Source organism: Paramisgurnus dabryanus, chromosome 7 (assembly GCF_030506205.2).
Source record: "Paramisgurnus dabryanus chromosome 7, PD_genome_1.1, whole genome shotgun sequence".
NCBI classification, from domain to species: Eukaryota; Metazoa; Chordata; class Actinopteri; order Cypriniformes; family Cobitidae; genus Paramisgurnus; species Paramisgurnus dabryanus.
In genome coordinates, this window is record NC_133343.1 from 13,454,678 (window position 1) to 13,482,677 (window position 28,000).

General features: G+C 38.4%; 1 protein-coding gene across 7 annotated transcripts in view; it reads left to right on the forward strand.

The window, feature by feature from the left end:
* The window catches only part of micall1a (MICAL-like 1a), a 121,812-nt gene that overhangs the window by 59,911 nt on the left and 33,901 nt on the right, over nt 1-28,000 (forward strand). For 4 of the 7 annotated variants that reach the window (XM_065239962.2, XM_065239964.2, XM_073815385.1 and 1 more), the window contains 6 exons: nt 6,380-6,480; nt 6,700-6,824; nt 7,070-7,611; nt 12,105-12,168; nt 13,344-13,732; nt 26,695-27,014. In XM_065239962.2, coding sequence (XP_065096034.2) covers nt 6,380-6,480; nt 6,700-6,824; nt 7,070-7,611; nt 12,105-12,168; nt 13,344-13,732; nt 26,695-27,014 — 1,541 coding nt within the window. Of the gene's footprint in view, nt 1-2,316; nt 2,411-2,508; nt 2,643-2,724; nt 2,829-2,938; nt 3,227-6,379; nt 6,481-6,699; nt 6,825-7,069; nt 7,612-12,104; nt 12,169-13,343; nt 13,733-26,694; nt 27,015-28,000 lie in introns of all 7 variants that reach the window. The other 3 variants (XM_073815386.1, XM_073815387.1, XM_065239968.2) reach the window with 3 other exon arrangements.

Sequence of the window (28,000 nt, forward strand, 5' to 3'; positions counted from 1 at the left end):
CCAAAGAAATGATTCAAAAAGTACATTTTTAACAGTTTAGAAGGACACTTATTTCATGTAATGTGCGAGGTGCACAGGTAAATTTTGCTACCCTTCAGGCCCAACGTTGTAAAATTACAACATTGACATAACAAGCTTAAAATCTTATATAATCAAAACATTTAACTGTATCTTAAAATTTGCATGATCTAGACACATATCTAATCACAGAAAAAAATATTTTAGGCATTTTACTTACGTGATTGTTGATTTATTTATTAAAGAAATGATTCAAAAAGTACATTTTTAACAGTTTAGAAGGACACTTATTTCATGTAATGTGTGAGGTGCACAGGTAAATTTTGCTACCCTTCAGGCCCAACGTTGTAAAATAACAACATTGACATAACAAGCTTAAAATCTTATATAATCAAAACATTCAACTGTATCTTAAAATTTGCATGATCTAGACACATATCTAATCACAGAAAAAAATATTTTTTAGGCATTTTACTTACGTGATTGTTGATTTATTTAGTCCAGTAAAAATGGTCATATTCTTCAAGGCAGGTTTGCAGGTTTTGTAAGTTCACAGCCAGGAAAACAAACCTATTTACAAAGTCTACTATTTAAAAGCATTGCAGGTATAAACAATAGGACTTTTTAGTTGTGTAAATGTGGTTTTAAAGAGAAAAAAACATTTACAGGTAGATTTTATTAGACCTTAAACTGATGTTGTATTATTACAACCGAGGGCTTTACAGGGTTAAACCTGGGAGAAATGACATGGGGTTTAAAAATTGGTTTAAGTTAAAAAACTTATATGAAGGAGGTACACTCATGACATTCCAACAGTTGGTTGACAAATATACACTTCCCCAAACTCATTTCTTTAAATATCTCCAAATACGGAGTTACATATACTCCAAAATACAAACATATTCAGAACCTCAATTCTCTACTTTAGAACAAATTACTCTGAATCATATGAATGATAGAGGAAAGATCTGTGCTTTACAAGACATTACTGTCTGGATCAAAGGAGAGCATACTTCAGGCATACCTCTCAGCATGGAAAAGAGATCTACAGGTGGAGATCACTGTGGAGGAATGGGAACAATCTTGTCTTTTAGCTCAAATTCAATCCATCAATACTAGATGTAGAATACTAGAATATAAATGGATGTTCAAGATATATATCACCCCAGTTAAATTGCATAGGATTAACTTTTAAAGAGCACCTATTATGGGATACACGTTTTTAAACATCCTTTTGTGTGTAAGTGTGTATTAGTACATGCTAACGATATTCAAAAAGTACATACCTCAAAGAAAACGATGACGCGAGTTATCGTCTCTAACGTTCGAGGACTACAAAAAACACTCGGATTGTAGGCAACAGTTTACTTCCTGGGATTAGTGACGTAGATAAGACCAACATTATCATAGTTCAGCCCTCTCTGCTTTGGTTGGGTACGCCCTCAAAGACGGGGGTGGGGAGCGCCGAGTCAGAAGAGAGCTAAAATGGCGGAGGTTGTGAGTCCCTGCTTTGACTCTGTTTGCAAACTCTTGTTTCATCGTTTAAGCGATTAAATCTCTCGAGTAGACGCTGTCTCTTTAGATGCGAGGGCAAAATAGCACTTTATGGACTTCCACAGAGGACATCATGTTTAATTCTGTTCCGGAAAAATCCAGTCAGAAGTTGTTCACGGAGTTTTCACAACTGCTTCTCATGAACCGAAGCTGGATTTGCGTGACGTCTCCTCTTGAAAGTTGGATTACTGTGCACTTCTGGATCACAGGCTGTAAGTATTCACGTTTATTATTTGCCTTTTACTGTACGTTACGTAACCGGTAACCGGAGATTAACATAATGTGCGTGTAGAGCTAAGCTTGCAAGCTAATTGTTTTGTGTTGTAATACTGTATTTCATAAACAACGTACCATATTTACACACGTGTATGTTGAATTATGCAGACTATCGTTTTTTTATCTATGTTGGTTTAGACATGTTTACAAACTTGCTAAGTTAAATACAAATACAAATACCAGCTAAACTGTTACCGGTAAAATTTGTTCTCATGATCAAACTCAAGAAACTCTAAGTACAGATGATTTGTTTAAAGTTATATGTATTTTACTGTTGTATTTACTTGAAGCTTTCTTAGCTTTTGAAACGAAGTAAACACGTAATGTGTGTTGCTAATGTTGGGCCATGTAATATGTTATACATTTACATTTTAATGAATAGTCTAACGATTTATAGTCGTTGTACTCTATTGTTATAATATGTCTTTTTGACTGAATACATGTTTGTTTTATTTGTCTATATCCTAGATTCGCAGCTGGACACATCCTTCTACACTGTATGCAAACATGCAACATCATTACACACAGTACAAGGAGTCAGACTGGTATATGAGGAGCAAAGGTGTGTAACACATATGATGTATTTAGCTAGTGAAACCACTACCAGTCTTAGATGTATAACTGATGATGACAAAGTTTTTTTTCTCTGCATAATAATAGGAACCCAGGCAGTAGCATCGTTTCACAATGTTTCCATCACCATCATCAGTGGATGCCTTTGCCGTCCGTAGCCTGAGATTTCAGATTTGCAGCAAAAATTTTTTGATTTTCTCATTTATTGGAATGCTGTGCAGGTATTTAAGTATTTTAGTAACTGTGTTAAATAAAGTAGTATTTACTTTTACAATAAATTAATTGCTTGTTTATATTTTACAGGTATTTGTACCTTGCAGCCATCCATTACAATGTCACCAAGCCGTAACAAAAGCAGGAGAGGGAAAGTACAAGGCTATGTTCCCAAAACACACAAGTGACATACCGTAAGCAGTAATGTTTTATTTCAAATACATTCATAATTAAAAACTTAATGTATGAAGCAGGGAAATAAATGATCAAAACAAAAGATTTATTGACTGCAATATTTCTACAGTTATGTGGATGATGTGATCAGGCTTGTGTTTGATGAGGTATTTGAAGATAAGCTGAAGGAAACCCCGATTCCAATGGACCTGGCATCACAGTTTGAGAGACCTTCAAAGGAGGACGTGATTGCATGCCATCTTCAGTGCAGGGGTCGTCGAAAGCCAAAATTGTGACCGATCTGATCAGGAAGCTCCAAGCATATCTGGAGAACAACACACGACAGGATGATAACCTTATAGTGTCGTCTTAAATAGCACCAGCTGACAAAGCTTTGATATGCCATTTATCTGAATAGGTAGCTGTAAGAAATGAATTGAAATTTTTTGAAACATGTAAATATATATTTGTAATAAATAAAAAAAACTTTTGACTGACTATTATATTTTCTTTAAAGTTACATCTTTTGTTCTTTTGGGTACTTTGTTACTATAATGATACTTTAGTGTTATTGGTTTAAAAATGTAATAAAACTTACTCTAGTCCTGCACCTCAAAGGCTATAGTCGGTACAATAAATATTCTGTGTGTAGGGATTTAGACAATTTGTGCAAAACCTGGATGATGAATCACGCAGGTAAGAGGCCCTGGAACATGTTGCATCCTCCTTAAAACCTAATAAGTAAAAACATAGCACTTATAAGTAAGCAGTCTTTCATAAAAAAGTTTACCATAGTGAAATAATGTAGAACATTCATTTCAATTAATACTTTCTTTGTGCTACATTTGGTGTTTCCATATAGTTTGCACAGTAATATAGTATGTAACAGTCTTTTATAATAAAGTTTACTATAGTAAAATAATGTTAATAAGTGAAATAGTTTTATAATCATTTCAACAAATACTTTCTATGTGCTACATTTGGTGTTTCCATATAGTTTGCACAGTAATATAGTATGTAAGCGGTCTTTTATAATAAAGTTTACTATAGTAAAATAATGTTAATAAGTGAAATAGTTTTATAATCATTTCAAAAAATACTTTCTATGTGCTACATTTGGTGTTTCCATATAGTTTGCAAAGTAATGTAGTACGTTATAATTACCTTTTGGATGTCTTTGCAACACATTTTCGTCTTCGTTTAGCATTCTGGCAGAGCTAAGGACACCTAAAAAAGTTAAATCCAATCGCGTTCATTGACGGAGATCGTTTATATCGTAACGGTCGTCTGAACTCTCTGGATCGATCTCGAAGTGGTAAGGCAGTACAGACACCATCGTTTATAGAGAAATATAGCGCTTGTTTACGTTGCCTGTTACTCTCAGTCAGAACCGGAAAATCCACGCGTAGTCAGGGGCGTAACCTTACAAACACACGCCGAACCCAGTTGACCAATAACAGTTGAGTGGTCATCTGACCAATCCGAATACACTAGACATTTTGGGAGGCGGAGACAGGAACTAAATCCGAGCGTTTTCCAGACATGCAGAAATCGGTGAGGTATGTAAGCAATTTATAAGACTCACAGTGCATTAGTTCAAGTTTTAATAACATGTATGTACTATGGGATATTACAATAACGTGCTAACGTGCTAATTTATTAGCATAATTGGTGCTCTTTAATATACCAGACAATTGCATAAAATGTAAATAAACTGGTACACATGTGGCAATGTAGAGAGTTACAGGAGTTCTGGAAGGAGGTTTTGGATGTGATTTCCGAAATGATTGTAGAGGTCATTCCTTTGGACCCTAAACCATGTTTATTGCCTATATATCCTAAAAATATATATGTTAATGCGCAAGTATACAGAAGCTTATAGATTTTAGCCTACTACAAGCCAAATGCGTAATTGCACTTAAGTGGAAAAATATTCAAAGGCCTGCCCTCTCACACTGGACAAAAGAGATGACTTATAATCTTGCTCTTAAAAAAACAGCGCACAGTGTGTAGCTCACACAACACTATAAACTATAAACAATGTAATATAAATATATGGTATTATAGAGTACATGATAGTATTGCTTTTTTAAATGTAAAAAGTGATACATACATTATATATATTTTAGCAGTTCATGCTAAATAAGCTTATTAAAATCAGCATGCGAAACACAACAAAAAAACCTAATTCACACAGCACTTTGGTCCCAGAAAAATACCCATAAAATTGCCAGCCAAGCCTCTGTGTAAACGCAAACACGTCCCGTAAATTTTCTGGGATTGCTCCCGGAAAGAGGACCTAGTAAGATACCCGGAAAACCCTCAGTAAAACAAAAAGCCGAAACAGTGTCGTATGTAGACGCGCGTGTCATCACAACAAAACTATGGTTCAGCTCTTTAAAACGAGAGATTTACATGCAGATCAACATTTGCGACGAGAAATGTCGCAAACTAGATAGAAGCATTTATCAGGGAATAATAAATGAGACACATAAACAATGGTGTAAGGGGCGTGCCGTAGTAAGGAGACGCGTGTCATGGCAACATGAAGTTATGATACAACTCTTTAAAATCAGGGATTTACATGCAGATCAACATTCACGACAAGAAATGTCAGCAAACTGGACTCAAGCAGATATTAGTTAAGTTAGCTTATCACTTTCTGCGCTGAAGCGGAGATCATTCAGCAGCATAAAAGAATAGCGCGCCACATGCTCATTTGAGCTTATAGGCTTGTTCGACTTCATGCGGCACCGCAAGAACCGAGAGACGGATAACGTCAAAGTACCGCGAGAGTGAGACGAAATTAGACTTCGTATGATTTCTCTAATCTTTCTCGTAGTACTTTGACGTAAACTGACTGTCGGTTCTTGTGGAGCCCTATAAAGTCAAACAAGCCTTATAATAAACAAAAATGCCTGCCCATCCTCCCAACAAGATATATCGTTCAGCTCCTCAAAACGAGGGTTTTAAATGCACATTTATAATCACGATGAGAAATGTCTGCAAACTGGATTAAAGCAGAGATCAGGGAGCTTTTCAAATATCCACTCTGAAGCTAAGATCATTCACCAGCATAGAACGGCACGTCACAAGCTCCAAAAATGCACGCAAGTGGTTTCTTAAGATCAAATGATCCTAGAAAAATCCCGGGTGCATTTTTGTGTATTTTCCTGAATGTCTGTGTGAAATGGCTAAAAGGGAAACTTAAAGAACAGCATCTCTTCACCTGCATAAAATGCACTCAGGCACGGAAGATTCCTTCCAGAGCCAACTCTTGTCAAAAGCATCAAGGAAATACAGAAACCCAAGGCCTTCACCCATTGGATTCAGTTGTTGGGCTAGTGGGTGGTTCTTAAAAACTGAGTATAGATCAGACCAGAGCTGAGAACTGCCATTTTAAATTTTCATCCTTTTCTAGGTAGATTAACCTCTAGTTATTTATTACTGTTAGTTTATACTGCTTTTGTGGGTAATTACAGTATGTTACAAATATTCCATGATTTAAATGTATGTAGAAAATTTTATACATACTTATACTAAATTACCTCTCCAAATAATCTCTTTTCAGACAACTCAACATGCATGAAGAGAACTGGATATCCAGCCTCCATTGAACCAGTCAAAAAGAGACCATTATCTCCTCTAGAGAAACAGGCCACTGTGACCGAAGTAAGGATAACAACATACTTTGTTAGTTAAAAACAAATCTTGTTTTTTGTTAGCCGTTGTTTCCGTTAACTAGGGGTCAGACCCAATTCCTTTTCCCCATCATATTAATTTTTGTTATTATTTAGCAGATGTACAGAATTCTTCCATCTAGATCCTAATGCCTGTATTTTCTTTGCCTATTTTTCTGCCTTCTGCCTTTGCTCTGGTTCTGCAACATAGCAGGGTGCTGGTTGCCAATCAAAAAGTTGCACTATAAGCAGCAGCTGCTTAGTCTGTGGAAAGCATGTTCACCTGGTTGAGAGGGTCCTCACAGACAGCAGACTTTATCATCGAAACTGCTTCAGGTGACCGATATAATGCCTGGTTTAATATCTATATCAGTGGTAATGTTGTTTCATCTTTCTAGTGATGTGAAGTGTCCTAGCTTGCTCTCAGGATAATGCATTTTTAATGCAGAATTACATTTTTGCAACAACAAAGAACAATATATAATTTGATAGAATCTGATTATACTGAACACTAATTGTCTACAAAGCAAAATGCATCACTTTTACACTGCACTGTTTTAGAGTATCTGCTCTAATTTCAGATGTGCACAGTGTAACAACACTTTACTGCCTGGCTCTTACAAGGTCATGGAGAATGATGGATTGTTAGTTTGCACACATCACTTTACCAAGTCCAACAGTCAATATTGTCATCCAGATCTGAGAAATCAACTGGCGCCTGTAATCTCAAGCCCCAAAGACCCCCCCAGTAGGACTATACAGTCTATAGCATCACACACTGATGTTAATGCTTCAAAGAGAGGGGATGAGGAAAGTGAAAGAGGAGAAATATTAACAGAAACCCTGCCAGACTGCAGCTCAAAAGAGGAGACAGAGCTCATACCATCTCGCTTCAACAGTTTACCAAATCCTTTTGTGGAAAAACAGGAGACAGTGCCAGAAGATAACCACAGCACAGCTGCTGATGTAACTAATGATGTCCTTCCTACAAAACCAGTAAAAAGTACTGCAGCACAGGGTCAGCCGATACCAAAGCCCAGACAGGCGTTTGAATCCTCCCCTACTCCTCATCCTCTTCCTAGGCCACGCCCATCCAAAAACTCTGAGAGCTCTACATTCAATGGTGAGCAGTAATGCTGGTCTATTTGTCTAACATTAAATTAGTCTAAATTTTACATTTTGTTGCAATCTGATTAAAGCTGCAAGTGTTTATTACAGGTCCAAGCATTAAGGATTTTCTTAATATTATTCATTTTCTGCCCTAAATGTGTCTGGGCGTCAAAGACCATAAGTTGTAGATATACCAACTTGGTAGGATTGTCAGAAATCCCACCCACTACTTGGGCGCATATGCACAATTCTGTTGGACACTAGGTGGTGCTATAAGAAGTTATTTATGTTTTAGTCAATATCTCAACAACTGTGCTTGCTAGAATCAAAATTCGTCCTTTTCCTCTGAATCATTGAGTAATGCCCTACAAAATGTATATCTCAGATTTAATTTCTATCTATTTTTTTCACCACTTTCAAAAATCTACTTTACCTAAATTATTCTAAGCCGCTTGTCCGATTTGCTCAAAACTTGACATGCATCATCTAGAGACCCTTATTGCAAAATAATTTTGATCAGTCAAATCGCTTGTCAGATATAAGCTAATTAAATCTGGGTGTGGCCCACTTACTCATCGAGAACGGAGGGAAAGTCTTCAGAGAATGAGAATGCAGCTTTTTCCAAAATGTATCATATTTATATTCCAAGCAACGAGTGAAACGAGACCACCCCTGTGTCTCTATGTTCTGACACCGAGAAATAAGTTTTGCTAAATGGTTGCTAGGGAACTCTGTTTAGTTACTAGGGAATGAATTGGCATTCACCAATGACTATTCTACAAGCCACGAAAAGAATCATCCATTATAACTCATGAATTTAGATCTAAGTTTGCTGTAGTTTTAGACCAAAATACCCATTTGTCATGTCTCAAGACCATTAGGTGGCGCTATGACGAAACCTTCGGTTTAAAGAGGTCCTATTATGAGATTTTTTTAAGATGTAAAATAAGTATTTGGTGTACCCAGAGTGTGAATGGGAAGCTTTAGCTCAAAATACCCCACAGATAATTAATTATAGCATGTTAAAATTGCCACTTTAAAGGCCTGATCAAAAATGTGCCGTTTTTGGTTGTGTCCTTCAAAATGCAAATGAGCGGATGAATTGCAAACACTGATCGCAAAGATGGTGGTTTGTTGAAATTGAAACTCAATTGTGTTGTCAATTATTTTCTCTTTCTCTCTGCACTAAATGGCAGTGCTGTGGTTGGATAGTGCGGATTAAGAGGCGGTATTATTGTAATTGGCCTTGCTACCTGTCACGAGTGAAGCTCCTGCTTCGCTCCTCGATCACCACCAGAGGGAGACATCTCCCGAGTATTAACTGATTGCACTTGCACCTGAACCTCATTGGACTGCCTTTAAAAACCTCTCATTCATTCACACTCATCATGAAGCCTTCGCTGCGTCCCAAACCGCCTACTTCCATACTATATAGTATGTAAAAAGCACTACTTCGCCTACTATATAGTATGGAAGTAGGCGATTTGGGACGCAGGGCTTGTTTTGCCCTGGCATCATTACTGAGCGTTATTTCTGTCCGTGCAGCTGTCGTTATTTCTGTCCCGTGTATATTTTGGAGTGTTTACTTACCTTGTTATTGTTTGCTGCCTGCCCCGATTATCTGTCTGTTTACTGACTACGAGATTGCCTTGCCCTTACAAGTGTGTTTGCTGGAGATTGACCTTGTCTGTACGACTACAATTGTGTGCTAATAAAGTGTGCAAATGGATCCTCAGCCTTCTGGTGCTTCATTACACTACCTACCTCACAAAACAGGCGAAATCTGAATGACCTAATTTTTCAGATGCTTGCTAATAATGGCTTACCCAAACTAAGTTACTGGGTTGTTCTTTTTAAAGTTTTCTAGGTTAATAGGAGCGCTGGGAACCCAATTATAGCACTTGAACATGGAAAAAGTCAGATTTTACGTTATGACCGCACTAAGACTATGATTATACGAAACAAGTTTCATGATGATACACTTTAGCTTTGCGAAGATACAGTTGTATGACCATATGTCTTGCTTGCTGTCAAAGGGTTCATTTAATTATAAGGCCAACTAGTGTTGCAGGCACGTCAACTTTTTTGTGGCCACATACTTTGCCCATATATCAAAGTGTCAAATGTGGTAAAAATATCTAATTTCATTGAGAACATGTATGTCTAAAAAACGAAAGTAACCTTTTGTTTTTTGCAATTTTCTGCACTTTCTGATAGCAATTTTGATATTTCAACATTAGCATATAGTCCAGAAGCTATAAGTGTATGGGAAAAAGTGGTTTTAAGTCGATCGGAAAAAAACTCTCATGCAGATATTGTTTTTTTAGCGTTATTTCGCTGGACTAAGCGTAATGCGAAACTTTGCATGTTTGGTATCGTTGGACTGATTCCGGAATCCAAGTAAACAAGTCCCATGAAAATATGTTGCCTGCGGTCAAAGTTTTAAGCATGTAAAATATTTGTCTGACCACTAGGTGATGCTGTGAGGAAACCCTCAGTTCCTGACTGCCATCACAAGTCCCAAGTGTCGTGTCAATACACATAAGTTTGGCGAAGATTCAGCCTCAAATCAGGTTATTTTTGCGCTCTACGTAAAATTTGTTGAAGCTGTATACGAAAAAGGATTGGTGAAACCACACACATTCTCTAGATGCTACACACTGACGGACAAAAACTCTAGGAGGAGTTCAAAAAGAAGGTTTTTCAAAAAAAATTCAAAATGGCAGAAAAATATTAATGATGAAAATGATGTCTATATAGAATATATATTGACGTAATAAGAAAACTAACAATAACAATAGGGGTCAAGCCCCGAAGGGCAGCAGCAATAGCGGGATTAAGCCCACATGGGTACAAAGACAAAAAAAGGGTGATTATGTCTGATGAGGAGTACAGAAAAATCTGTGTTAAATCTACATTTAATGCACACTTAAAACTGTTGAATTGTTTATAACTTTTAAACAATAAGTGGCAATGTTGCCAAGATGGCATGACGTAGATAAGATGATGTCCTTAAACTGTGCCCATATATCAGCTAGACAAATCTGCACGACACCCAAAACGGCTGACATAAAACCATTTAGTGTTGTTTGAGTCAGCATGCCTTAAGGAATCTTGCATCAGACACAACTCAAGTTGCAGTAGTTTTATAAAATAGCACTTTTTCTGTTTCCAGGCCACTAGAGGCCACTGCGCCAAAACAATGGATGTTGCCTCAGGTCATGCTTGTAATGACACACACCAAATATGGTATAAATACGATAAAGCGTTGTGGAGATGTAGACAAATATCTGTTGACCACTATGGGGTGTCGGCAGAAAAGTTTAAGTGCTCTCAGAACATGTTGCTGATTAACCTTTTAAATTTTTGTAGCGATAGGCAATCAAATTCATAAAATACTGCACTTAATGACAAAACTCAATGTAACCGACACCCAATATCAATACCACTCTCATGATTTTATACCTAACTTTGCAGTAACAAAAATAAAAATGCCGGATTTTTTTTTAATCTCGAAACCACTAGGTAGCACTGTGCCGAAACATTGCATGTTGCCTCAGGACATGGTTTTGATGACACTATAGTATAGGATAAAACGTTGCGGAGATATGGCATCATGACCCCTTTGCACACATTCAACAAATTTGTTTATGTTATGCAAAACCGGTTAAGGTTGTCAAAAAGATTTTAATAACTTTTTGCCTTCATGGTCTGTAGATGATCTGTGCCAATTGGACAAACCTAGTAGCAGTAGCAGTAGCAGTAACAGCAGTAGTATAATTCAAAATGGCGGACAGGAAGTAGTTTTGACTATGACATATTTGGTACCGTCATACTCTGCACGAGCAAAAGATACAACAGAGTGAAGTTTTATTACCATATGGCAATTTAATCAAATGTTATAAGCATTTTTCTAATTTATTTTTATCTGTTGACCACTAGGGGGCTGTCCTCAATGTTTGCAAGTGCTTTCATAACATGTTGCTGATGAACCATACCATTTTTGAAGCGATAGGCAATTGCGTTCATAACATTCTGCAAATAACAACAAAATTCTAAATGGCCGACACCCAAAATGGCTGACCCAAAGACCATTTGGCATCGTTTGACATGGCATGCCTTAAAGAATCTTAACAATAACACTTTCATGATTTTATACATAACTTTGCAGTAGTTATAAGCAAAAATAGCCATTGTTTATATATCTTGAGACCACAAGGTGACGCTGTGCCGAAACAATGCATGTTGCTTCAGGTCATGGTTGTGATGACACTCACCATGTTTGGTTTGAATACAATAAAGCGTTGCAGAGATATCTAGCACCTTTGGGGCTTAACTCCTAACAAAAAACTACTTTCAAATACAATAGTGGTATTCTGCTCTTCTGGGCTTAACTCCTAATAATAAGAAAACTAACAAGAAAACTAATGGATACAATAGGGGTCTTTGCTCCTTTGGGTGTTGACCCCTAAAAATTTCCTGAATTATTATTTAATGTGATTTTAGGAGATCCTAACACTCATGGTGAATTAGTTCCTGTGCTCAGAGAGAAATCACACTCACCTGCTGGGTAATATCACTGCTGATGTCTCCTTTTATGTATCTCTTATCAGTCCCTCCAGAAAACGTGATCATGCGATTGCATGATTCAATGTATAATCAGCCAACGTCTACATATTTATGCGCGGGGCACATTTTTTCCAAATACCCCGTACTTTCGCCGCATAAATTGCAGATTTACGTGCGCAAAATATGCGTGGCTTGCATGATTTCATAATCTGCATAATCCCTGCATTTTCGTGGCAAAAGTCACATTAATATAAATATCTCACATAAATATCTCGCTAGGGATGCTCCGATCGATCGGCCACTGATCGGTATCGGCCAATGATATCATTAAATGACTTGATCAGTACTTGCTAAAATGCCGATCTCGTGAATCTTTGTTTACTTTTGTCATCATAGGGATCCTAAAAGCGGCTGCAATTAGAGAAAAATGTTTACGTAGTGCAAGCATTTTTATAACCCGTTGCTCATGTGCGACGTGCAGATTTGGAATTCACTCTCTGCCTTTACAGGGATATGTATGAGGACACTCTCCGGTCAACAGCGCGACGCGTCTTCACATCCCCATTAAACAGTGTATACAACACACATGTATCACTGACAATTGTATCCTCATGACAGTTTTATTGCATGCATTTTAAAGTTTTGACCGTTTAAACTTTCTTTTTCCGAACAGCTGCTCTTGTCTGCGTACACCTGACGTGCGCGCACACACACAGCAGCCTGTCATCAGTGCACGTGAACAAAGCAATCTCTTTCTTACATCTAAAAGCTGCAGTATCCTAATTCATATCTCAATAAAATCTAAAGAACTTTTATACTTTATACAATTGTACCTACTTATTGCAAGTAACATAACAAAGGCAACATCTGTGATATTACTTTATCTAGAAAAAATAACACTAATTAACACTTACAGTCATCAAAGAGCTTGCATATCAGCTTAAAAAAAATTAGAATCGATGTCGGCTGCAAAAATCCTGATTGGAACATCCCTATATCCCGCATATTCCATCACATTTTTTTCAGAAAACGTGCTGCAAGATCAATGATTTTTGCCTGCATTTTTCTGGAGGGACTGTCTTATTATAAATTTAAGTTGTATGTTTATTTGTAGTTTTATTTTCATGTATCTCTCTTTAATTACTTTCTGTTGATGGTATTCTTTTTTCCCTTAAGCAAAGCTACTGACACTCCTAAGGCGAAAGACCCACCCTGGTTGGCCCTTGTCCAATCAGAACCCAAAAAAAAAACTGCACCTCCCCCACCTACAATTACTTCTATGCTTGCCCATACCGGCTCAGTTTCTTCTCTAAAAGAGGATGGATCAAAACCAGTCACTGCTCTCAATCCCTTTGATGATGAAGATAATGATGATGGAGAGGCAGAAACCAGTTCTGAGCTTCCCCAAGGTCCTATGGTGGCCAATCATCCCTGGTATAGTATTACTCAAGGTGCTAAAGACAAAGATGGAGACAACAGCAGAAAAAGTCCTGCTACTTCTCAGATTCTAGCATGTGTTCAGAGAAAGAAGCGGCCTGCACCCCAAGCTCCAAAATCATCATCAGGTGGGTCTGACATCATGCCTTTGCTAAATACACTTATCACACAGGGCTCCACACAAAAGGTTTTTTCTACTGGCCCAGTATGGCCAGTGGTTCAGATTTTTACTTGTCCTGCCAAAATTTTCACTTGCCTAAACAGAAAAAAATCACTAAAATAAAATAGCTTTGTTTTTTTTTTTTGACCCACTTAACCTTAATAAATAAGGTTATGATATCAAAAACTACTAGTCTAATTCATATAAATGTAAAATTTTGTTTAAGACGTGTACAGCTCACGTGATCAAAAAGCCTGTGCGCGCATTTGGGCAACAGAAGTGGTGTTATTCTTCATTGGTTCGAACGTGGTACCAACTCAGAAAGTTTATTAAAACGGTTTCCCAACATCAAAATGTCTGCTTGTTACGTTTGGTTGCACTAATATAATATACTAATATACATGTGTATATATATATATGTATCTGGCAACTTTATTTTTGGCCATCTGCTAACATCTTCTATCCACTCCACTATAGTACACGGATCTGGTAGCTGTGTTGAAAATGTTGATAAAGTAAACTTTTTTTAAAATAACTTACGGTTTGTGTTGCTTCACTGTTAATTCTTACGATCCTTCCGTTGCCTAAATGCGCGCGCATACGCTGCCATATCATCATTGTGTACAAACAGTAAAAGGGTCTATAAAGTAAAATAAATAATCAAATTATGAGCAGTTGCACAAATAAATAGAATAAAACAAGCATATAAATTAAATAAATAGTGCTGTTCAGATTTTATTGATTTATCCAACTAGTGTTGTAAGTACTAGAATTTCTAATTCGGTACCATAACTGGAAAAAAAATCTGGTATTCAATACCATTTTCGATACCACAAGGCCTTAACCTTTTTTTAATTATTACTTTATTGAAAGACAAATATAACAAAGCAGAATTTTTTCACTTTCACATTTTTAACATGACTACGAGATTTATTCGTAATTGCAGATGTATTCTCCTCAGCTTCTGTCTGATGCTATAACAGAAATAGGCCTATTACACTTTGGGAAATATTTTTGTTTCTCTTCAGAGCTTTAAAATAAACTAATTTACTATCTAGTTAATGGTAATGGTGTCGTGGAATTTTAGCCGCATCAAATAATACTTACTAAGAGTGAAAGTCAAGGATCACACGGACACACTGTATACAGAATTTTCTTTGTCCAAATTTAATATATTCTGCAGAATAGGCTCTCACCCCCTGGTGCTAGAAGTCTAAACCCAAGAGCCCCGTTTACAAGGTTGAGCACATATTTATAGTAAGATACTGAAAAACACAGTCATCCCATCTCCGCCCATGATCCAAAGATTTCATCTTAGTTCCAGCGTCACTTAGAAAATAAACCTTCAATTTATCAATGACTAAGAAACATATCAGTTGAAGCACATCTGGTCAAATAGAAGAAATTATTTTGTTCTCATGTTGTTTTCCACTTGCTCATCATTTGTCAATTATCTCATTCACTAGCCCCCCTTTATCTTATCTGGTAGGACTTTGCATAATGTCCTAGTCTTTGGACATTTTGCTACTGAACAGATGGAAAGAACAGAAATCTTTCACTAGAACAGAAGAACAGGATTTTGCATTTAACAATTATAAGTTCATAAACTATAATCAAAATAAAAATAGAAAATCTTCCACTACACTCCTCCCTTTTTATGATTTATTCATAACTTCATGACTCTCATCGTTACATAGGGTCTTTTGAATTGCAGTGAAGGTGTTGAGCACAGTTAGAGTTGGGGTCGTGCGCCCTTGATGATTCCTTTGAATTTGTGGTGAAGAGGTTGAGCACAGTTCTAGTTGGGGTCGTGTGCCCTTGATGATTCCTTTGGATTTGTGGTGAAGAGGTTGAGCACAGTTATAGTTGGAGTCATGTGCCCTTGATGATTAATTCCCTCTGTAGATTCGGGTATGGTAACACCACACCACGCAGTCGGTTAGTCGTCCTCCCTTTGGATCACCCCTTGGATTCCAGCACCAACCCTTCGGCAATGGGCAGCGTGCACCCACGTGGCACGCTCTGCGATCTCTGTCAGCAGAACCTGATAGGGCCCATCCCACCGTCTGGCTTTCCAGGATTTCCTCCTGAGGTTCTTTACCACCACGTAATCCCCTGGTTTGATGTTGTTTAATGGGTCTTCTACTGGACGGGGTAGGGCTGCTTTAACCTGCTTTGGAGATATTTTGAAATACAGAGGACATAGAAATACAATACTGCAACATGTCATTTTCATTTTGAAGAGTATCGCCTGTCACTGTGGTCCCCATGTGTCAACCTAGTCAAGTGGGAATAAAAATGTTTAGGTAAACAAGGTTTTTGATTTGGACCCATCCAAATCCCTTTTGGGAGTTTTGGTCGCTCCACACGACTTCCATAGAGCTATTTCTTTTGGAAGAAAAAATGTTTGAATTCTTATTAATTACTCCTGGGCTGTCTCAGCTTCATTTCCTTGGGAGATCTGTGTAAGAGAAAAGTTTGCGTTAGTAGTCATGAGAGATGGTTGTTTTGCAACCCCCCGTGCATTTCCTCTGGAGATCACGTCCTGTTCCTTGGTTTGTGCTTTGCATTTGCACACAGCTATTTGAGAAAGGAGTAAAATTTGCTCTGGGAGAGCAGCTGTCAGTAAAAACAGCAGTCAATGTAAATGGTTATAGATTGATTAGTAGCAAGATGACAAGCTTGTGTTATGTTAGTGCGTGTTGCAGATTTGTGAGGTGTTAAGCATCCGGATTTCACTACTTCAAAGTCAGACACAACTGCCCACCCCATCCTATTTATGCCTCTGTCATCTCTGGAAGAGGAACCATCCACATAATATGTGAGGGTGCATTTAGGTATGGGTGTGTCAGCAAGGTCAGGCCTTGGTGTACATACTTCCCGTAGGGCAGACAAACAACAATGTGGTGTACCTTCATCAGGTGTAGGTAACAATGTCGCCGGGATTAGCACTGTACATCTTTCAACTGTGACATTAGACATTTGTAACAATGCACAGGAATAACGCAGCCATCTTGCTGCAGACAAGTGAGATGTGCGCTGTTCAAGCAGTTTATGAGACACCGAGTGAGGAACCAACAGACGCAGCTGTGCGTATCCCACAAACTCACTGCTGGCTTGTACAGCTTTTTCCGCAGCTGCCACTGCCCTGAGACATCCCGGTAGGCCTCTGGCCACCGCATCAAGGCGCCCTGAAAAATATGCAACTGGTCTCAACTTGTCACCATGTTCCTGCAACAAAACAGAGGTCATACAGCCATTCCTTTCATCCACTGTTTGAATAAAAGGCTATTTTGGATCTGGCAACCCCAAAGTGGGTGACTGCTGTAATGTCTGTTTTAGTTCCACAAATGCCCTTTCAGCCTTCTCTGTCCATTCTACCTTCTCTGATGGTGCCAAAAGTTTCTCATAAATCATGTCATGCAATGGTTGTTGCATTTCAGAATAGTTAGAAATAAAAGTCCTGCTATATGATGTCATACCCAAAAACATTACTTGTTTCTTTATAATGGGCCTTGGTATATTAGCTATTGCCTCTATTCTCTTTGGAGAGAGAGACTTACCCATTGGTGTAATTTCATATCCTAGAAAGGTTACTTTCTGGACCGAGCACTGGACTTTCTTAGGGTTGACCTTACGACCTTCCTTAGCTAGATGAGTGAGCAGCCGTATGGTGTTTTCTGTGCACGATTGCTGAGTCGGTGCTGGCACCAAGAGGTCATCCACGTACTGCAATAAAGCAACATCATCATCCAAACACAAGTTTCTGTAATGAACAATGCAATGCAGAATTTGTAAATAGTGCGGCTCTCGCTGTGCCCCTTTAATGTAAAATCAAACCAAAAACTGGCTATCAGAATGGACAGGAACTCTGAAAAATGCACTTGAAATATCCACTACAGAAAACCACTGGCCGTCAGCTGATATCTGTGAGATAATTGTGTAAGGGTTTGGCACGTGAGGTGCCCTTGCTTGTACCGCAGCATTTCCTGCTTGGAGATCTTGAACAAACCTCAGCTCTGTGGGCTGACCTGCATCCCTGACCTTTTGTACAGGAAAAATGGGTGTTCTCACAGGTGAGTGTGGGCAGGGAATAATTATCCCTTTTTCCAAGAAGGCCTGAAATACTGGCCTTATCCCCTCAAGCGCCTCCCTTTTCAGAGGATATTGGGGTTTACATGGTCTATAATCACTCTTTGGGGTGATAGTTACTGGTTCACACCCTTTAATCAAACCCACATCATACTTGTCTTAAGCCCACAGGTATTCAGGTACATTGTCAAGAACTTTTTGCGTTAAATCAATACTAGCACACGTCATGTGTACTGACAAACTGTTTTGTGAGTTGAAATCTGCAGAAACAGCTTTCTTTTTTACAACTCTCTCTCAGCCATGAAAAAAATAAAACACAATTTCTTCTGTGTGCTGATAACTGCTCTGAGATCTGTCCGCTATCTGCCAATGTTTCCCAATCACCAGCCTCGCTGCAGGCCTTTGCGAATTCACCTGCTTTTTCCCACAGCTGACTAGTATTTTTTGCAATGGAGATGTGGGGTACTGAATTTTCAACATCAAAAATGTGTTCCTGCTTTCCTGTCAACTGAACGAGTGCCACACACCATGAGTCATTTCAGCATATATGGGTTAAAGTCAAAACCCTCTGTCTTTACAGAAAACCATCTCTCTTGCCACTCTCTTTCTGTTATGTCAACAACATGAGCTGTGCAATGCATGTTTTCAGCTGGAATGACCTCGCTGGCTTGTGGCAATCTTATCTTCCCTTCAGCATGCAACTCTTCATTCAGAAAGGCCCATTCATACACATATAACAGAGACACACACACAGACAACATTCTGGGATCCCAACATATAATTCTCAGGCCTTGGTTGTTACATAAAATGCTAGCATTCAGTTTACACATCAAATCCCTCCCCATGAGGTTTACCGGACACGCGTCAGATTCCAGGAACATATGCATAAACTCATTACCGTCATGCATACAACAGAGTGGAGCAGTAAATTCTTCCCTCACTATATGCCCCGTAGCACTCATAGATTAGGTAAACTGCCCACTCAAGATGACACATGGGAGTTCATCTTTGCGTATGACAAAGTGAGTTGCACCAGAGTCTACCATAAACAACAATGCCTGTCCCTAAACCATTATTTCTTCGAGAGGCAGTTTAGAGTATGCTTCTCGATCAATTTTAAGCAAAGCAAGTTCTCCATTGCATAGAGCATTCTTTCCCTTTCACACACATCAGAAAAAACAGAATTTGCAAGCAGATAATATGGCATTTGAACCGCAGAAAAAACAAGATTGGACTTACCCCCTTCTGTCCGATTCTCTCCTTCCCCCTCCTGGCTTCAGTCCCCTTTTTCTTTACACCCTGCAAAGTTTCCCCGCGTCCGCCTGGGATTCTGGTTGCTCTTGAGAATTCAGGAAATGAAAACATTGGTTTTTCAAGTGTTCTTTCTGTCCGCAAAACCAGCAAATCTTTTCTCTCTGATTTTCTTGCCACTGCTTTCCCTCTTTTTCTCTCGTTCTTTTTGTTGCCAGTTCTCCTGGAAACGTTGTCCTTGTGAAGGGAAACTGTGCTGATTACGCCGTTGCTGGCCCCATTCGCCTATCTTGACAAAAGCTGAAGATAGTTGTTGATCGGCCTTCTCTGCTTCTTTCATTTTTCTTCCTCATGCAGGCGTTCAGCATGTAGAGAATGTGTAAAGACCTCACTCAGCTTTTCTGATTCCCATCCGATGCAGGTTTGCTTCACCTTCGTTGAAATTTCAGGTTGAAGTCCCCCGAGGAACATTTGCTTTAGATAGGATTCCCAGGATGTTACCTCTCCTGTGTTGATGTTTTCATCTGGACTTCCTACTCTTCTTCTTCCAAAGTGCTGTCGAGGAGGATTGGTGAGTTTAGCTCAGGTGGTAGTTCTTGTGCTGGCGGGGGTGCAGTTTTGTATTCTTGGTAATGCTTCTTGTGCGGATGGTTGTTGGAGTCTTCTTGGAGGGGGTTGGGGATCATCGTCTAGAAGAGGTACCTTTGTATAAGAGAAATTATGCAGGTGCATATGGAGGAGGAAAAAACAGAAAGTTATGTTCATCATGTAATGAATCTGATGCAGGTAAACATTGTGCTTAATGTTTAGCTCTGATTTAGTCTGAGTCAGTTCGTCCTTGGTCTTTATCTTTTTCTGTGCTCTCATTTCTCTGCCATCCGCAATGATTTTTTCCCTTAATAAAGTGAGTGCTTTTACACTCAGTGTTCCTTTAGGAGGAAAATCATACCTTTTCTCCCACATTTTTACGCTTTCCAACGCCCCCGTGCCCTTTGATTTGATCACTCGAGTATACACACCATTTTCCAGATCCATTGACTTTACTCTCTTTCGAATTACCCTGACCCATGGTCACGAACGAAAAACACTTACCGTATTATCTATTCAGATGCCACCACAACGGTTCTTTCCAGGATTCTGTCAGCTTTGACTCCAGAAATGGTTGAGATTCTCCCTTCCCTTAGGCCTAGGGTATGGAGCCCGAGACCTCTTGTCTCAGGGGCGATCAGTCAGTCTCTACCAAACCCTCTGGAGTCCTCAGCTTTTGAATCGCATCCTCGTCGCCATTACTGTCGTGGAATTTTAGCCGCATCAAATAATACTCACTAAGAGTGAAAGTCAAGGATCACACGGACACACTGTATACAGTATTTTCATTGTCCGAATTTAATATATTCTGCAGAATAGGCTCTCACCCCCTGGTGCTAGAAGTCTAAACCCAAGAGCCCCATTTACAAGGTTGAGCACATATTTATAGTAAGATACTGAAAAACACAGTCATCCCATCTCCGCCCATGATCCAAAGATTTCATCTTAGTTCCAGCGTCACTTAGAATATAAACCTTCAATTTATCAATGACTAAGAAACATATCAGTTGAAGCACATCTGGTCAAATAGAAGAAATTATTTTGTTCTCAGTGAAACTCTACCGTTTACTGAGTTTTTCCACTTGCTCATCATTTGTTAATTATCTCATTCACTAGCCCCCCTTTATCTTATCTGGTAGGACTTTGCATAATGTCCTAGTCTTTGGACATTTTACTACTGAACAGATGGAAAGAACAGAAATCTTTCACTAGAACAGAAGAACAGGATTTTGCATTTAACAATTATAAGTTCATAAACTATAATCAAAATAAAAATAGAAAATCTTCCACTACAATGGTCCATATGTTAAAATGATTAACAATGAAATATACTCTAAAGCATTTATTAATGTAATGTTCATTTCAACATTTTCATTTCAATACATTTACTTATTAAAATCAAAAATTTTATCTTAATATTATCTCGCATAAACTGTTGTATAACAGAAAAACAAGTACTTTAACAAATTTATTGCTTTTTGTTTGTTAATCTTGTTAATATGATAAACAGATTATAGTGCAAATGTGAAAATAAACCTCACTGAATGACATGAGGGTTAATAAATTACATGTTTTTGTGAATTTAAAGCACAACAGTATCTGGGTTAATTTACTTTTCACCACAGTAAAAGTATTTTCTTGTCAGCTAAAATGCTGTCTGAATTTCCTCAGTCTGATAACTGTGGGGGGATTGTATTAACTTGGATCATTAAAGGCAAAAAACGGGACAACATGCATATCAACAACCATTTGGGAAGTCTAGAATTAATAGTTAGTGATGATTATCAATCTCTCATTTGCGTGTCAGTCCTTCAAAGTGCTCTGGTTGTTAGCACATGGCTCTGTAGCAATGCATATTTGGCTTACTTCACTTGTGTCCTTCGGCTTCTCATGTTTATTTGACATGCATCCGAAAAATCTCCACACAGCACTACTGCTTGGCTTTTTTGTAGCCTACTGTTAAACCAGAGCAAACGAGATGAGGGGAGGAGGCGGGGCACTGCATTCACGTGCACTGTGTGCGTGCGCGTGCCCGTCGTTCAACAGAAAAAGAGGGAGCGAGAAAACGCAGCTGGTGTTCACAGAGTTACAAAAAAAGAAAGCGCAGCTTGTCTCGGAGTATCGATTCCGCGGGACCCGAGTTCTGGAATCGTTTTTAATTCCCAGTATCGATATGTATCAAAATATCAATATTTTTAACAACACTAGATCCAACAGTACACTGTAAAAAATAAATTGTTGGCTCAATGAATTATTTTTTAGTAACTAGTTCCACAGAAATTTTACGTTCACTCAATTTCTGACTCCAAAGTGTTTCCTGGATTTATGTTTTTTTAGTTGGCCCAAACTTGACTCAAATATAAAAAAGTATGTTTGCTCAACTAGCTTTATAGCTCATTCAACTAAAATGTTTTAATCAGTTAAATCTTTAAAAACTTACAGAAAAGACTCTGTCAATTAAAATTTAAGTATTTACTCAATGTTTTATGTGTTACTTCAATTAATATTTATTATTTGGGAATTTTTAATAAACTTTTTAAAATTATTTATCAAATAATTTATGCTGGTGTTGTTAACAAATAATTAACTTCAGTCACATAAAACAAAAGCTTTATTCACTTATCATACAGACTGTACATACAGAATTAAGTCTTCTCTAAATAGAAGGCATAAAACTGTCCAAAAGCACTCCAAAGTCAGTCAGAACATCTGCAGGGCCATTTAGGAGAACTTCTTTCGCCATGTATCCCTCTGGTCTGCCTCTCACATCATCTCAGCTCTGGTTTGATAAACAAGAGGAATATAAATACACACACACATACATAAATACATGTTTAATATAATAAAGCTTGACGGTGAAAGACTTTATACCCTAAAATTGTCAAATTTCCCTCAGACATCACACGTAATTGAATTAAACACTATTGGGCGTTTTTCTCGGTCAGGACTTATCACTGACTAAAATACTGACATCTCTTAACATATGAGTGCTATTGTTTTGTCTCAAAATGCACGCCAGTATTGTATTTTAAAAGGTTTGTTTGTAAAACTGTCCCAATTATAATTATGACGGAGTAATAACCCTGTCTGGTAATCTTAACTAAAATAGCTCCACTTTAAATCGGACACATAACATAACACACCTTTATTTAACTTATACCTTTACAAAAACGTCGAGTATTTGCGTCTTTGCCAATTAATATAGTCTAAAATTAACATTTATTTACAAACACTTACCTGACGTGAACTCGAGGAAACGGCTGATGACTTGTGTCATGTGAATCAGTAAGTGATTCTGGCTGTTAGGTGCGGATTGATCTCAGATGAAATGACCTGTGATCCAGATCCTTTAGAGTTAAAACATTTCAAATTAAAAACTCACGCACAAACTGTACATACACACGCGCGCGCCAGCGCACACGGGTACACACACGGGTATATTTAGAAGTTTTATTTAAGATTATGATATTGGGACTATTTCTCCACCTGCTCCTTCAACTCTGAAGTTTAAATTCGCATGCAGTCCGGTTATAACAAATGTAAAAGATATGAAACATCACTCAACAGCGATATCAATTAAGTGCAATCCTAAAATTATGATTTAAAACATAACCCTTTCATTGTTAAGTATGAGAAATTAAAATGAATTAAATCACGTTTAAACGCCACAGAGATATCAGAGCCAGCAGTCGATTTCTGATGCGCTTGCCGAGGCGAGGCTGCGCTGGGCGGGGTGTGAGCGCTTAAGCGCCGGTGATTTTCTGGAGCTCATATGGAGCTAATCTCCGTCCGAAAGTGTCCGAGCACATTTTTAAATAGACGCTATCTTTATTAACCGACCGCATATTTAAACTTTAAGCACATACATTCACGCCTGAACAACTCTTACAATTACATTTTGTGACCAAATAACAGTAATATTATGAGCATTTTGTTGTCAGGAAACATAGCTGTCATAAGTCCACATATTTAGACTTAAAATAATATGTCTTCTCAACTAGCTCAAACAAAAAAAATTGGTTTAACTTATATATTTTTGCCCGTCCAACATTTCATTAATTGGATTTTTACAGTGTAGCCTACTGTCCTTTTTAGTGAATTGAATAAAGTAATCAAATGTAATCTGTATAAATTAAATGTAGATTAATCTTGATTAAGTTACAGAAGATATTAAGTCTTGAACAGGGGTCTTTAACATTTTTTGGGGCTAGGATCAAGGCCGTAGCCAGGATTTTTCATGTAGGACAGAAATACATTTTTATATTTTTAAAACAACATATTTATTTTTAATTACAACTTGTGCAAACTGTGCACTTTGTGTGTGTTTTCTGGTATCTGTCTTGGGAGGGCCCTTCACCTATTATGTCCCTCCCTTCTTCTTCTAACTCTTTTTTTCCTCCTCAACTGCCTGACTTCTCTCTCCTGTCTCCTCTGTTGAATTTAACATAATAATAATAATAATAATGTAATGCCTCACAGGCCAGAGTCCAGTTAACAGGTTTATTAACATACAAGCACAAAGTGCAAGCCATGCTTATTAAAAGGTAAGAGGCCATCCATCACTTCACAACACATTAATTATCCATATAATATTTAGCTAAATTGTCAGTGCAGATTAGCTAGCCACTGGATTTCAGTAGGATAGAGGTTTGAATCTAATTGGTAGCCCTATTGCATCTCATATTGTAGGCTATTTGCTGCATAACCATTAACTTTTTCATCTTCCCTACTTCTCTTTGTCTGCTCATCTTCTGCTGGCTTTCCAAATGATAATTTAGTTTGTTTCAGCCTTTTCATTTTCGGTCATTTGAATGAAAATCACAGGCAGAAATGATCATGGCGTCAACTTATTTTGAACAATGGATTTGTAGGTATTGAAGCTTATGTGAGATGTGCGGGACACTCCGTATATTGCAGACTACTTTCGTTTTGAGATGCCAGTGGTATCTGCAAGTATGTGTGTCACGTGACGGGCCTTAGATGCAAGGATAATTGTCTTGTCGGGGACCCCTTAGATGAGAGAGGCAAGGATCAGGGACCCCCTGATACTAAGTGTGTAAAACAGAGATATTTAAGTAAGCAGTAAGGTACGAGAGGCTCTTTCCCCAACAGTTTGTGGACCCCATTCACTTCCATAGTATGAAAAACAAATACTATGGAAGTAAATGGGGTCCACAAACGGTTTGGTTACAAACATTGCTCAAAATATCTTCCTTTGTGTTCATCAGAACAACATTTATACAGGTTTGTAACGACATGAGAGCGCTTTACATAAATAAAAGCAGTAGAAAACAGAGAAAAATTGGTGGACAGCAAAAGCTGCAGAGTACAGTGGCTATTAGATTTTTTGATAACTTTGGTTTCTCGAACATTAAAGTTCAAGAAAAAAAAGTTATCAAAAAAATCTAATTTCCCCAAAAACATAAAAGAAAAAAAACTGCTGTGAGCAGCAAAACCTGACCGGTGCTATATCTTAGCTGGCAAAACACTATTTAGGCATATGACAGACAACTGGACAGCAACAACTACAGCAGTGGCAGAAAAGGTCGTTTGATGCACACAGAGGGATTTAATGGGTTTTTAAAATATCGATAGTAGAGATTTAAATATCAATACACTATCGTGGAAAAATTATCATGATAGTTAGCTGTATCGATATTTTTGGCACAGCCCTAGTTCGCCGTTTGTAGCGCCAATTACTTATAACGATGTTATTCCTATCACTGCTGATCACCGATTCCGTGGCCAGGGAAAGGCCATGGCTAGGCCTTCCCCAGCCTTACACACGCTCCGCCCGTGCAGGTCTGTCCGGTCTGTTGGCGCGTTTTCAGTCTCCTCTTTGCTTTGCGATGTATTTTTCACCGCGTGAGAGCGTCTTAGGCTACGAAATTTACTTTCCCATTCCTCAGACTGGGGGTGGGCCATGAGGTTGGGGGTGCGGCAGGGGGGGCCGAGCCTTGACCAGTGTTGGCCGTGGCCCCACCTGGCCACCACGTAGCTCCGCCCCTGGTTGTGCACCATAGTTACATGGAAGGGAGAAGTATTGTTTGTATTGCTGTGAGCTATCCCGTTTATTTCAACCAATCAAAGACGACTTCCACTTTCCCACAGGTTTTCCAGAAAAGTGTACAAAAAACATCAGACGTTTAGCCAACAATCTGTGGGCGTGACTTCTGAGGCTCCAGGCAGAAGGTGTTTCTCAATGTCAAGGATACTTCCTTGGCAGGACTGGTCTTTCCAAGTCACTTCCTTCAGAGGCTAGGCGTCGGCGAGGCTCCTCTTTAGCATTTAGAGAACACGTAAATGGAACAGGCTAGCAAGTGCACCTCATTGCGTCATTACGTCAGTAAAAAGGTGTGCTTTCGCTGCTGCGTGCATAGGATTGTGGGTGATTTGAGAGCGCGAAGGATACACATATGCATCCTTTCTTGTATATGGGATATTTTTCGAACGAAAGACTCCCGAGGATCCTTCCATGACATTGAGAAACACCTAGAGAATGAACACATATACTGCAGAGCAGGTGGGAAAACACAAAGTGTATTACCAGATTCAGTGGATCTTTATCTGTAAAATAAAACTGCAAGACTTTTTGGCACCATTTGCCAGACCTGTCAATCAATTTTTAATGCACAATTTAGGGGTTACCTTTCTGTCGTCATTAGATAACAAAATAGAAGCAAATAGAGCAGTGGGCCAAATTGGTTGCGAGGCCATCTGAGTTTCTTTCTGTCTGACATTCTGAAGTTCACAGTTGGGTTGAATAAAATTGCCTAGCTTAATTTTCTCATGTTCAGGTAAAAAGTGATTCAGGTCATTTTGGGTCGGGTACATTGCTTTGGACCTAATAAGACCTATAACATAAACCACTTTAATTGTCTCAGTGAGATGTTTTAGTGTGATGTTCAGTGTGTATATTGTGTAAATGTTTATCCATTTCTTTCAGTTATAAGTTTGTCTCGTCTATTTCTTACCTGCTGTTCTTTTTATCTTTTCTAGCTCTGAGGAAAGAGAGCATATCCTCTTCTTACTCAGACTGCAGTGCAGTCACCCAGCAGCCTGCTGCTCAAAATCAGAACAACTTGTTTATGAAGAGTGTATCTGAACCATCAATCAACACTTCTACTACTGCCCCTTCCCCAGACACTAAGCATCAGGCTCATTGTTCTCCGACCTTGTCTCCTGCACCACCACCTACAAGTAGCAGCTCAGTACCAGGCACCCCAGAGACCAGTCGTAGTATGATACTGTCCCCATCTCACCCTTCAGAAGCACGAAATGTCTCACCCTCTTCACACACAACCAGCATTCCGATCAAGGTTAGAGTTTAATATACATAAACACATATGGTTATAGCCAGTATTTAGTAGGGTCATCGATTTATCTGTTTAGCAAGATAATTTATGACGTTTAAGTTACAAAAACACGTACATAAAAAGTTAGGCAGTAAAAGCATGCTGGTATCTCCCATTCACCACTGTAGAAGTCAGCTATAAAATGTTTTAATTCCACTATTACAAACAAATTTAAAGGGGTTTAGAACAATGTTGCGTCAAATGTTGTAGTCTCATTATGATAATGAATTATGTTATATACATTTATACAACAGTTTTTTCTGGTTCTCGAATCTGATTGGCTAAGAGCTATGCGATATTGTGCTGATAACGGCACTGTAACCGCTTCACATTTCGTATCATTCTGCCACCTAGTGAATGGAGGTCCTAAACAGGCTCATCTCTGAATGGAAAAACACAGACGCCCTTGTTTTTATAACAGTTTTTTTATTATTTTGACATGTTTTTTCCAATGTGAGCATGTACAATATACAATGTGTCTTCCCAAGACAAAAACTATAAGAGCACGTAAACAGAAGATCTTAAAAGATTTGTGACAAATTGGCATCAAATAAACAAAGAAAAGCAAAAGAATAAGCAAATAAAAACATTGCATACATTATAGGATACATGCATAAACATATTCAAAATAATAAATAAGTAGATGAGGAACCTACAGAAAGGCACATTAATATTTCCTGTGCATAGATTTATCATCAAAAGATTCCAGCCTAAGGTGGAGACCGATACATGTCATTTGGAACCGGAAAACAAACAAACAAACAAAACAAAAAACACACACACATCAGAACACAAAACACCCAGACCATTCTTTAAAGATGCAAAGTTGCAATCCCCACCTCCAAAAGGAGGGGGCACCACACCCCAGATAGCCCCTAATTAGCACCCATGACTATTTTTCTCACATCTAGAGGCAGGTGATCTATAAATGGAGACCATAAGTTATAGAA